Source organism: Onychostruthus taczanowskii, unplaced genomic scaffold (assembly GCF_017590055.1).
Source record: "Onychostruthus taczanowskii isolate IOZ18803 unplaced genomic scaffold, ASM1759005v1 scaffold79, whole genome shotgun sequence".
Taxonomy (NCBI): Eukaryota; Metazoa; Chordata; class Aves; order Passeriformes; family Passeridae; genus Onychostruthus; species Onychostruthus taczanowskii.
This window is the reverse complement of record NW_024505782.1, coordinates 2,192,922-2,205,752: the sequence shown is the minus strand read 5'-3', so window position 1 is coordinate 2,205,752 and position 12,831 is coordinate 2,192,922. Positions and strand designations below refer to the sequence as shown.

The 12,831-nt window shown below is 43.0% G+C and overlaps 1 protein-coding gene across 2 annotated transcripts in view; it reads left to right on the top strand.

Moving 5' to 3' along the window:
• Positions 1 to 12,831, top strand: part of ST8SIA5 (ST8 alpha-N-acetyl-neuraminide alpha-2,8-sialyltransferase 5) — a 67,736-nt gene that overhangs the window by 17,617 nt on the left and 37,288 nt on the right. Inside the window, exon 2 of one of the 2 annotated variants that reach the window (XM_041423589.1) lies at positions 4,533 to 5,193. In XM_041423589.1, coding sequence (XP_041279523.1) covers positions 5,063 to 5,193 — 131 coding nt within the window. In that variant the 5' untranslated portion in view covers positions 4,533 to 5,062. Of the gene's footprint in view, positions 1 to 4,497; positions 5,194 to 12,831 lie in introns of those variants that run through there. The other variant, XM_041423591.1, reaches the window with a different exon arrangement.

The window sequence follows — 12,831 nt, the reverse complement described above, 5'->3', positions numbered from 1 at the left end:
ATTGATGATTCCTGTCAATGAATTTGGGTCCTGTTTCTTTTTCTCTGCAGAGAGGCTAGGCTTCCACTGTTCTCAGTTACTTCCAGGGCCATGAGCCTGAACAGGACCATAACAATCATCCCTAACTTCCTTTGTTTTCCAGGAACATGGAAATACCACTGGGAAAGCAGAAATGTCCTCAGCTCTGAGTTTTGCATTTTGCTATACATTTTAGCAGGCTCTGCTATAAGGAACTGTCAACAGTAAATGTACAGCACTGCAGCCAAGGCAGCCTCTGCAGAGCTTCCTGCCAGAAAACCTTATTCCTTTGAGGAAGACATCACTCCTTTTCTAGCAGAGATGATATCATCAGGGTAAAAAAAAAAGGGTATTTTATGCACTGGGTCATTTTTTCCCCCATAATGGGGCACTATGTAACCCATAATTGGAAGAAAATTGGTCATGATTTAAGAGATGACATAATGTATATCCAGTGTGCAGACCATATGTTGTGTTCAGTTCATGTCCTCTAATTCAGCTGTCTCCACAGGTAGGAGCCTGGTGCCAAATTAGCCACTGTCACCTCCACGTGGCTGAACTCAGCTCAGAAGAAAATAAATGTTTACATCTTAGCTGAATCCTTTCAGCTTCCTTCACTTTCTCAGTTTAAGACATATGGATTTGTGGCAGTGATGGGGGACTAGACATTGTGCTAAGCACTCGATTATGCTAATAAATTCATGTTTTATATCTGCAAAAGAATTAATATTGATAAGCATATGTTTATGAGTTTTGTATTCAGCAGAACCTTCCAGCCATATACCTATGTGCAAGCTCTTTGCAAAATCAGAGATCTAGCAGTTTACACAAGCATTGTAGAAACTGTAAATAGACATTATTTAATTTTGATTTAGGGAGAAAATGAGTTGTAAAAAATGTTCTCCTCAAATTGTTTACTGCCCATAGTATTCTGCAATGCTGGCTGTGGAGTTCATTGATCTGAGTAACAGCCATGAAGAGTGGCTGAGCAGGCAGGAAGAGAAAAAATCCTGAAGAGGAACGTGGAACATGTCTTGTTTTACCCTGAACCTGTATGATTCTGTGAGTTTACATGTTAAGTTAAATGTTCTGTGATTAAACAACCAAGATACAGATCTGCTGTCCCAGACACCAAATACCCTTGCTTTCAGCTGAAATTAGAATGCATGATCAGTCAAACACTGATTCAAATGTCAGGTTCAGTGAAAGATACTTTAAAAAATTCCCAATCAGGCTTGCCTATCAAAAATTAATTTTTCTAGTTAATTTGCATTAAAAAAATAAACTGCAGTTCAGTTCAGTAGGAACAGTTCTGTCCTTTTAACAGAGAGAAAGATATGAACTTATTGCCTCCAGAAGAGGAGTCTGACCCCGACCAGATTTTGTCCTCTTGCTAATTCATCTTTCCTCATATAGAGCTTCAGTAGCATGGTATTGACTTCTTTGTCTTTGAGATTTAATTCTGACTTATTTTTAAAATAATAAACAAATCCAAACCTGCTTAATTGGGCCTTAAGAGCAAATGATGAGCTCCCATTGGAGTGTGTCACTGTAAGAAGCATGTTTGTGTTTGTGTTAGAGCACTCAGAGTCTCACTGCTCAGGCTGGAGGAGTTTCTTGTGACAGATTATCTCTGGTGATATTTAGCAAGCAGCTCACATGCAATAAATAAAGGCCAGACACGTGTAAGACTGACTGCTTCTGGCAGCCTCATATTAAGATCCATTTTGCCAGATTTGCTTTCGATTTTGAAGTCTGTGCTCCAAGAATGGATGCAGAAATACCCGTTCTGAGCTCGTGTCTGTCGTGCTGGAAATGTTATTAAAGCAGGTGGATGCAGCACTCGGGGCATGGGTCAGTGTGGACCTTTCAGTGCTGGGGGAATGGTTGGGCTCAATGGCCTTAGAGGGCTTTTCCAATCCTTCTCAGACTCTGGAGGGGATCTGTTGTTGTCTGCTGCTTGTTTAAGTGCAGGGTGTAAAATTATTTTTAATTTATTTTTTTTTCCTCTGCAGAGGCCTGACAGTTTCAAGGAGGCCTGCAGTTTACAAGTCAAATTCTCAAAGGGTCCCGGAAATGAGTGCTGACACTGCTCATTCAGCACTTCTGCTGCACTCTCAGACAGTTTCACTCACAATAAATATTGCAGACAACCTTGAACATCCTATGAAAAATTGTCAGCAGACATCATCCCATTTCTCTGTGCTTGCATGGAGCTGGTCTGCTTCCAGTAGTGCAGTGTTGTTGTACTGGGCTGAGGGCAGCAAACACATTTCTTTTTGCATGTGACGTCAGGAATGATGCCTGTGCAAGCTCTGGCACAGAAAACCTCTCCTATTTTTTGTAGATACCTTTGTAATTTGTTCTTTGGGTCTGCAGCTCTCCTGCTCATAGGTCTCTCAGGTGCTGCATCTTCTGGCCAGTCCCGATATAGCAGAGAATGATGAGAGGACACAGAAAATCAAAGAATGACAGAAAACACAGGCTGTCTGCTGCAGCTCAGGCTCACCATCACTCCAGGAGAAAGAGCTTCTGCTAGGCTCAGGAATTTGGTGCATTACTGCACAGACCTCAAGGAAAAAAAATCCCTTTGAATGGAGAGCAGTAAAAGTGGAAAAGCTGAAAGTGTTTTCACCAAAACCTAGGTGATATAAGAATCTGCAAAATCAGTGTCACACCTACAGAAAATCAGAGGAAGCCAAATTTTTGTCTCTGATAATTTGCTGTTATTGAAAAATGACTCCAGAGCAACTGAGGCAAATTTCTCTGAGTTTTCAAAGCTATCAGTAGAAATCAAACAGTTCAAATCATTAGGTAAATTTTCCTTCACTTCTGAACTTACTGGTTTTGACTAAGCTACTGGATACAAATCTGCTGGTGTAGTGTCTTATGGGGTCTCAGCCTGGGAATTTTGATGGCCATACAGCTTTTCCTTTTCCTGAGAGGTTTTTTTGTTAGATCCATCAAAATGGTACAGTTCCCATATGGAAACCGTCTTGTATAATGTGAGCTGATATGAACTGATCATTTGAAGAAACATATTTGGCCCCAGAGCTGATGGCTTTGACAATAGGGCATCAAACTACTTTTAGTGTTTAACTTGCAGTCCCCTGGTGTATGTATTATTCCCAGTACAGTGCAGAGTTATTTCTCTAATTTAAATATTGGTTTTCTTTCCTTTGTTCTGGAAGACCCTGAATGACAAAATAGGAGAAGAGTGTTTCCAAGGAAGTATCAGTATGTCCTTGCCCTCTACCCCTGCTTTTCCGTGGATAATCTTTGATCTGACCTGGGGTCCTCACTCTATTTATGAGCAAGGTGATAATGGAAGCATTTAGCAGGGTTCAGAAATAGACATGAGGGATTTGTGAGAGGCACTGAGGCAGGACATACCCGGGGCTGGATCCCTAAACCTTCTCTGCAAAGTCAGTTGTGTCTAAAATGCTGCTCTCCAGCCTGCAGGAGTTCAGGGTGACCAGCTTCACATCTTAAACACTTGTGTGACTTTTGTTGCTTAAAATTAGGTAAGGCAAAGCCTGCTTTAGCCATTGCCTGTCTTGCCTAAGTTGCTGTAGGTCGTGCTGAGGACTAGCCCTGTCTTTAAGGATTGTGTTGAAAGGGTTGCACAAAGTTACCTTTGGCCCTTCTTCACACACAGCACCAGTTACAGCTGAAACAAAGTCCATGAACACTCTCTGTTTGCTGCTCCACACAGCTGGGCTGCTGGCACACAAGAGCAATTTGCATACACTGATTTAACTGTTCGAAAATCTATTCACAAAAAAATCTTCCTATTCTCTTAGACAATGGATTTTTCCCCCCCTCATTGTGTTGTCAAAATCCTCTTCCCATCTGTTATTGGGGCAAAACAACCTCCTAGTCTGGATGTTTCATTCATGGATAAAGCTTTCACTGGAACTTGTTTTAGCGTCGGGGCAGATTTTGCTCACAGTGAAATGAGCAACAAAACTCCCTGTGAGCTGAATTGAGCCTCTCCTGAAAATGGGGGGGGTTTAGAGGACTTACGATGGCTGTGCACAAGGTCTTGTTGCTCTGCCCTTTCAAAAGAGAACTGTGTCTAGTTTAGGAACAATCAGAATATTTGTCTCTTTAAATGAATGGTTCTTAGAGCCTGCACTGAGAGGCAGGCTCCCTCTCTGCGGCTGTGAGGCTACTCAGAGCCTCCAATAAATCAGCATGCAGGCACTGAGAGCTCTGTCCTTGAAGGGATGCACAGTGACCTTGCTCATGCTTACTCTGGAGGAATAGGGGAAACAGAGGAGCCCAAATAGTGAGCAGTGTGGGACTGAAGGCTCTGCATTCTGCATGCAAATGCCACAGCACTGGAGCCACGGCACGGACGGCGCGCTGCTACACAGAATGCAGCTCTCCCGCTAGCCTGACCAGACCGCTTGCTGCTGTGTTTCTATTTTTTTCTTTTTTTTTTTTTTTTTTTTCTCCTGCAGGGTTCTGAATGAAATCCTCATGATTGTTGCATGCTTGTTCAATAATAGCAAGCCCCAGTCACGTCTCCTTGTGAGCACATTTGGTCGGAATCACTGAGCAGAAGCAGAGAAGAGCTGACGACTATGTGCTTCCAACGCAGGTTGCCGGAGCCCCGTGTTTGCCATTGGCTGCAGTTCTCTGGTTTGTGTGCAGCTTCCCCCATCTGGAATATGAAAATGGGATTGAAGTAGATAATTGCTAGCAGCGGGTTTTCAAGAGAGGCTTAGAGGGAACAGAATGCCTCTCACACAGCACAGGCTGCCTGCGCTGAGAGAGCTCTGAGAGATGATTTTAGATGTTACCCACGTCTGAATCTCCTGGAAACTTTACCATGGAAGCAAGCCACTGCACACAGTCCTGGAGCTAACATCCAAAAAGGGCAAGGAAGGGGCAGCAGGGCAAAACAATGGGATACCTTGTCCTTGGATTGCTCTCAGAAAAGCCAGCAGGCATTCCCCTCCACTCCCCGGCAAAAAGGGCATGAAGGTGGCAATGAACTGAATTTTACTCAGCGAAGCTTCAGTGGCTTTTAAGAAGGATGGGATACACTGACCCTTCATCAAGCCGGGATTTGCTGGGAAACAGAACTTTGTTCTTCATCTTCATCTGCGCCTTTGCCGTGGTCACCTTGCTGCAGCAGATCCTCTACGGGAGAAACTATCTCAAGAGGTAAGGGGGGATCAGAGGGAATAGGAAAAGTTGTCTGGTCAGCCTGAGGGGATATGCAGCCCCAGGCAAACCATTATAGCACTTCAAACCACTTCTCAGTGTTTTGCTGATGATAACAATATCTTGTCAGTCTGGGAAGCTGCATCCAGCATCTGTAATATTTGTTAGATTGTGAGTGCAGGAGAAGGTTAGGCAGAATATAATGTTTTGTGAGTTTCCTGGATTATGTTTTAATCCTCAGCTGCGGCAAAAATATGGGTTTGTATTCAATTTAAACAGACTCGTGCCACCTGAGTATTTGCCCCCTACAAGGCTTCCCACTCTGTGTAAGTTCAGGCTGAAATGGCTCGAGAGGTTGAATTGAAGTAGCATGTTCATTGCTGAAACTTCAATGTCTTTAGAAACAAACATGCAGATGCAGTTCCTAAAATCAATATTAATGTTCCAGATAACCGGGAGAGCACTTTATTTTTGCACTGCTGTGTTCTTATGAATTGCTGCTGAGACTGCTTCGCTGTAGAGCACATCAGTCTTTGATCTGAAAATGCTCTTTTCACAGCAAACACCGATGGGGCTCTATAAATGTTTAACCTTGACCCATGCAGAGTTTATTTTACTTAAACCTAGTTTGAGAAGTTACAGCTTGCACGATTTTATGAAGATGAATGTTTCCCTTACGTGCTTTGAGGTAAGTGTTTCAGTTGTGTAGGCAGCTGCTGTGGAATTTTTTACTGGAATTAAGCTGCATTCTGCCAGGAGAGAGAAATGGTTTGGTTCTTGCCTTGCTTGCAACTCATGTAGTTGTTTGGCTTGTGCCAAGAGCAAGCAAAATGCTGGCAAATCAGCCAACGTTTCTCTCTGGGAGGGAAAAGCAAGCATGATATTGATATGTTTAGACAGGGGTGTTGTTTTTCCACAGAGCAATTTGTGTGCCTTGTGTAGCACAAGGCCTTTCTGGAGGACTCTGATTTTTTTTGGGTACCTCAGCTCCAGAAAGATGTGACTTCCTCAGCTGGAAGAAGCAAGAATGAGCAGAAGTGTAGAAAACATGGGGGTTTTTTGGCTTGGAGAAAATGGGAGGGGAGAAAGGATAACTGACTTAAAGTACTCAAATCTTAGAAGAAAAAAAAACAATAAATACCTGTCTCTAAACACTCACTTTGTGAGAGAGGTATTTATTGTTTTTTGTTGTAGCAGGAAAGATTTGGATTGAATCATGATGGGGAACTTTTAAAGAAAATAATTACCTGAGGAGGTATAAAATCTCCATATTTGGGGAGTTTTGGGAACCTGGTAGGTAGAAAAGGGTAGTACTAAGCTTCCCCAGTGTTAAGAATATAATTTTCTGGCCAGGTCAGGGTCTCATCCTGCCTTATTTTCTCAGTTTTTCCCATTTGTCCTGGAGGCCTAACAGTCCTACTAACACTTGCTTTCCAAAGTCAAAATGACTGCAACAGGGTTAGAGAGAAGAAAAATAAATCACAAGTACAAACTGAAATGAAAAATGGCAGAGTAAAGATGAAATTATGGAAAGATGCAACCAAAAACTCTTCCACTGAGTGATCTCTGTGGCCTGCCTCTGTCCTGCCTCATGCCCTGGGAACCTCTCCTGTCATCATCAGGGACTGAAAAAAGGCTGTTGTCCAGTTCCTGGGGTTGCGAGGAGAAAATCTGGTTCTGAGCCCTCTGCCATCAAAGAGTTTCAAGTAGGGAGAAAAGCATATATTTTGTCACTTGGACTGGAAAATATTACTTTTCTTTTTTTTCTTTCTTTTTTTTTTTTTTTTTTTTAATTACAGCTTGCAGTGATTTGCTTATTTTACTTTTTTCTTTCTTTTTCTTTTTTTTTTTAATTAATAATGTGAAAATACTCTCATAGAAGGCTCCCCTAACTCAGTACAGGATAAAAAAAAAAAACAAAAAAAACCAAAAAACCAAAACAAAACAAAACAAAAAAATAAAAAAAAAAACCAACAAAAACAAAAACAAAAACAAAAAAAAAAAAAAAAAAAAAAAAAAAAAAAAAAAAAAAAAAAAAAAAAACAAAAAAAAAAACCAAAAAAACCCCACCTCTGCTTCTTTCTGCCAGGAATTGGTAGTTCCCATCTTCCATGGAAATAAAAATGTAGGATGTGGCTGTAAGATTTTGGTGACAGAAAGGTGATTTAAACAGCAGCCTGCATTGTTACCACAATATTAATATGAAGGTGCTTTTTTTTTTTCATCTTTCCTTTCCCTCCCTCTCTCTTAACACCCTGCAGTACCTTCTGGTGAGCATTCCAGGGCAGTCTGATTGCCAGAGAGCTCCGTGCAGGGGCAGCTGTAACCTTTAATTACTCTTGCACTTCACAAACCTCCGGTGTTAAGCCCCCTGCTAGAAGCTGATTCCGGCTGTGAGGCTCCTTGGACATGTTTTAACTTGTACCTGGCAGTTTTGGAGAGGCTCCTTGGAGAGGGGAAGTGGGATATTTATAGCCCTGGTGCCACTTGCCAAGCTGGAGCTTGGGGTCGCTGCCTGAACCCGCAGCCATTTACTCGCTGGGATTCCATGTGCTGTTTGTTTGGGATGCCTTCTGCCTGCATCCCAACACCTGCAGCAACAGCAGGCCCCATGGCCTCCTCCCAAGGCAGCAGGAAGAAATTCCCCCATGTATTTGGAGAAACCTGAAAATTGCTCTAAAGTACTATTTCAGCAAGTGTACAGTGCTTTTAAGTCTAAATATAACACCAGGGTAGCTCTTTTCTCTGCAAGAAGATGGTGGAAATGGGTAAAGGCCATCAAGGCAGGGAAGTGTGATCTAAAACAAGCAGCTTGGGCACAATGCAGGTGACAGCACAGACTCAGGACTGGTCCCAAAGAGCAGAGTGGAGAAAGGTATCCTTTTCTGGGAGAAAAATGGGAGAGTTTGCTGCGTGGCTGTAAGCTGTGCCATGCCACTTGCCCTTTCAAGCAGGGAATGGGCTGGTTTGATGGCCATGAAATCCTACCTGAGGCTGTCCATGGAGATTCAGGATCCTGCACTTGCCCATAGCCATGTTCCCAGAGCATCTGTGGGGGTGGCAGGACTGTGGACAGGAAAGGATGCTCCAGGAAATAAACTCTTCTCAGTGAAATTTGATAAGGGGCCCAGCCACTGGTCAAAGTTCTCTCTTTCCCCTTATGGGATGTTAATGGGCTCCTGCATTGCTGGAAGAAGGGGACAGTGTAGAGATTGAATTTCTAGGCATTCACACATTTTTCACCCACCGTGTAATGTTCCCCACTCCTTCCTTTGCAGTTTTATGCAGTGTCATTGGAAAGCAGAATCCTGTCCACCTTCCTTTTTGCCCTTTTTCAGTTTTCTCCCAGGTGGGATGGGGTGTGGGTCCTCTCAGCAAGGCCAGTGCCTCATCCCTGTAGTTGCAGTTGAAGTCCTAACAGGAGAGTCAAACCACAAACTGGAGAAATGACATCGGGAAGCTCTGGTTTCTGTAGCTTCTGATCCCAAGTAAAAAGGATGATGAAATGAGATATAATTAAGGGACTTTAATACCAATCTCTGGGGTAATTATTTTTATTTTAGGATTAATGTGATGATTAAAAATCCACTGCATTGATCTGCTAAAGTAGGTTAAATGCTGTGGTCTTCTGCTTAAATCCAGAGCTGCCGCTTGCTTTTGTATTGACTCATCTTTCCAATGCTCGCCTTTCAGCTGAATTTTCTTTTGAATCAGATGCTCAGCTGAGGGCTGGCCTTTTTTTGTCAGCTCTTGTTTGGCCAGCAGGGAATAATCCTGGATTACATCAGGAAACTGCCACTACAGTAAAAAATGGTTGAAATCTGTCTTCATCTCCCAACCTGTAGCATGGGAGAGATCAATAGGACAGTCTTTCCCTTTGGCAAGGGGAAAAATATCAGAGCAATACTTTGCTATATACCAGTATTCTGTTGGCAGGAAATTCACTAAATTCTTGGTGTTTTAACAGACTTACTTCTGCACAGGGAGAGTGTCACACGAAGAAGGGAATCTGCACCTTTAAAACTCCCTTTTTTTAGCTGAGTGAGGAGAACACATTTCTAAAACTATTAAAGACTCTAAACAAATATTACCCCAGGGTCTGCCAGAGGGTAAATAAAAAATTGGAAAGAATCACACAGCAAGAATCAGCAAACCTTCCCATGCAGGCAGCCTGCATTATTTGGAAGATTTATATCTTCAAAATGAGAATAAAACATCACTCTTATGTATACGTGCCCTCTTATTAATATCAGAATCTCATGACTTCAGGTAAACCCACCATGTTTTAATATCTTAGGCAGCTTTTATTCAACAGTTGCAAATCAATCCTCAGACATCCTTACTTCTTTCCTTACCATATAAGATTATTTGTGATCACTTTCTGCACTGCATGGACTAAAGGAATAAACCCAGAGAAAATGAACCTGAATGACACATTTAGTCTGTACCCCAAATTCATGTCGTTCTTACAGCAGGGACAGCAGGAATTGCAATGGGGACATGGAAGCTTCATGTGGCCCAAGTTGTATTTTGTCCTAAACTGGGTTTTTTGTCTTAACTACAGCCAGCTCAGGTCAGTTGTGAGCTCCTGCCCCATTCCTGGCACATGCTCCTCTGGCCAGCTCATAACATCCTGTGAAAGTGTTAACCATAACTTAAGACCATCTATTCCTGTGTTAGAACTCTTCTTCCTTTGAAATATCTTCCCCAAAAGGCATAATCTGAAGGTCACCTAGTGAGTCATCTCTCTCTGGTCACATAGCTCTGTGCTTCCAGCTCTAACCAGAGGGAATTACTACTGCACAGAAATTACATGTATCCTGTGAGTCATCTGGATGAATCCCTGACAAGGTGCTGGGCAGGTCTTGGGTTTGGGAAGCTGTCTTCAGAGAAGAGTGCTGGAAAATTCAGAACAAAGAAAAATCTTCAAACAATACAGAACACAAAAAAAAAAAAAAAAAAAAAAAGTGTGTTTACGGCATATGGGCAATCACCTTAAAGTGGCCAGATCTAGTTGAGCACAGCAGGAGAAGCTGAGACTCTAGCCATGCTTTTCCTGCTAGGAGGCATTCCCAAGACCATTTCATGGGGTGCAGGCATCCCTGTTGGCAATGGGTGGAGGGGGCAGAACCAACAGGGAGCTGGTAAATTAATTCAGCTCTCTCCAAATTCACGGGATCACAGAATCACTGAATGGTTTGGGTTGGAAGGGACCTTAAAGCTCTTCCAGTCCCACCCCTGTCCATGACAGGGACACCTTCCACTATCCCAGGTTGTTCCAAGCCCTGTCCAACCTGGCCTTGGACACTGCCAGGGATGGGGTAGCCACAGCTGCTCTGGGCAATCTGTGCCACCACTCTCACAGGGAACAATTTCTCCTAACATCTACCCTAAATTTACCCTTTGTCAGCTTGAGGCCATTGCCCCTTGTCCTGTCACTCCAGGCCCTTGTAAGTAGTCTCTCTCCATCTTTCTTGTTGTCTCCCTCCACGTACTGAAAGGCCACCCCAAAGCTTCTCTTTTCCAGGCTGAACAATCCCAATTCTCTCAGCCTTTTCTCACAGCAGAGCTGCTCCATCTCTCTGATCATCCTGGTGGCTTCCTCTGGACTGGCTCCAACACGTTGATGTTCCTCCATCCAGAGGCTGGATGCAGTCACCCCATCCCACTTGTCATCTCATTCCCTTTCCCACTGCTGCTGTTGGCTGCTTTAGGCAATTCTTCTGAATCAAAAATTTTTTCCTTCTTCTACTTAAAGGTTTGGGGATTTTTAACCATTATTTTAATTTGCTTTTAAAGGACAGCATCAAGTGGCTGAAGTTTTAGTACTAGAGTGTGAGGAAATGTTATTTCCTCCCCTATGCTCCCTGGCAGTGCTCCCCATGGCCCTGATGCAGAAAACCAGCAGTGTTTATATCCCTGCTCCCTCTATGCTGTATTTCTTGTACTGTTTTGTTTTACCTCTGCTGTTGGGATGGCAAAACCACCTGCTGGTCTGGTCTGTGAATTGCCCATCCTTCTCCACTCTTCAGATGACACTAAGTTAAGCTAACGAGCATCTATTATTTTAGTGTTTTACATGTGCAAATTGCATTATCCCAAGCGTGTCACTCCTTGGTGTGTTACACCATGGTCCTTCCTGACCTCATATCATGAGGGATGTGTCCTACAGGGTGGTCTTTGGACACTTGCACCTTTTATTGTGGCTGTGGCCACCCAGCAGCTCCTGGGCCAGTGTCCACAAGCCCACCTGTGGCTGGTTTGAATCATCTTGGGCTGTAGGAGCTCTCCAGAAACTTTTTGCCCTGGAGCAGTGAATTACAGGTGCCCTGCCTACCAGACAAAAAGCAGCCATTCTCCTTACTGATTAATTAATCTTGTCTTACTGATTAATCTTACTGATTAATTAATTAATTGTCTTACAGAGGCAATTAAATCCTGATTCTAATTCATGTAGCACGCAGTAGCAGCTTCCTTCAGTCTGACTTTGTTGTGTGAAGATCTATCCATGCTCTTGTGCATTTGGCTGAATGTCTGGTTTAAATCCTCATTTTACACAGATCTGTTGCCTTGGTATGACAAAGAAATGGCTGAGTTTCACAAATGCCCAGCATTCAACACCTTTTCATCCAACATGATTTAACTGCTGTGACATTTCTTTTAGAGAAGAAATGCCATCATCTTGCTTTATGATGTTTTGAAAAGAATTACCTGCTTGGCCTCTTTGTATGTGTGCAGGTACAAAGTTCAGTTTTGCCTTCATTTGCAAAAAGCCAAACCCCCCACCCTGTGTTCCCATTTTGGGTTGTGCTCCACCCATTTTCCCCACAGCCCCACCCCAAGCGTGTGATGGATCAGACCCTTGATCACTGACCTGTGTGGCCAGTGCTGATGACCTGGTAACTTGGTCTTTTATTTTTGACCCAGTTAGGTCCTGATTGTTGTTACACTTGCTGGAATTTGTTCAGGCATAATCACTGTGCAAAGCTTTGCATTTTCTTACTTCCACTGTGCTTCATTCTTACCCTTGATTGCTTTTTCATTTCATTTCTCAATTTTTAATTCAAGTGTATTTATTGCTCAGCAGTCCATGTCTCCCTCAGGCAAATTGTGGACTTAACCTCTCATTCCTTTGAGGCATCCTTGCCCTCTGTTTCTTGCATCCATTTTGCTTTTCCATCAGCCCTGCAGATAGTTGATGTCCTTTCACATCCATTTTATTTGGTTGGGTTTATGCTTTAGTTCTCAGGGTGAATGCCTTAAAAGCAGCTTCTGTCACTGGGTTTTTTTTTTATCGGAACAAATACAGCCAAAGCTGGGCTTTTGACAGTCCTAGCTGAACATCTTAGACTGTAAATATTTGGAAGGGTTGACTAAGTGGCAGGAGAAGACTGTGCCATCCACTTCTGTGATGGAAAGAGAATATTTGCTACTCCTGTGCCTGGCACTGGGTACACACTCACTGACTGTGAAAGCATTTTGCTCATTGTCTTCAGCATGAGCCCTCAGGGCAGTGTAGGGACACTTGACCTGATGCTGCATACATTGGTACTGGAAACTTGAGATGCAGTACAATTATTTTAGTCAGATCTCTTGTGGTGTGGTGAGATTTGGAACCCACGCTGCATCCGGCATCTA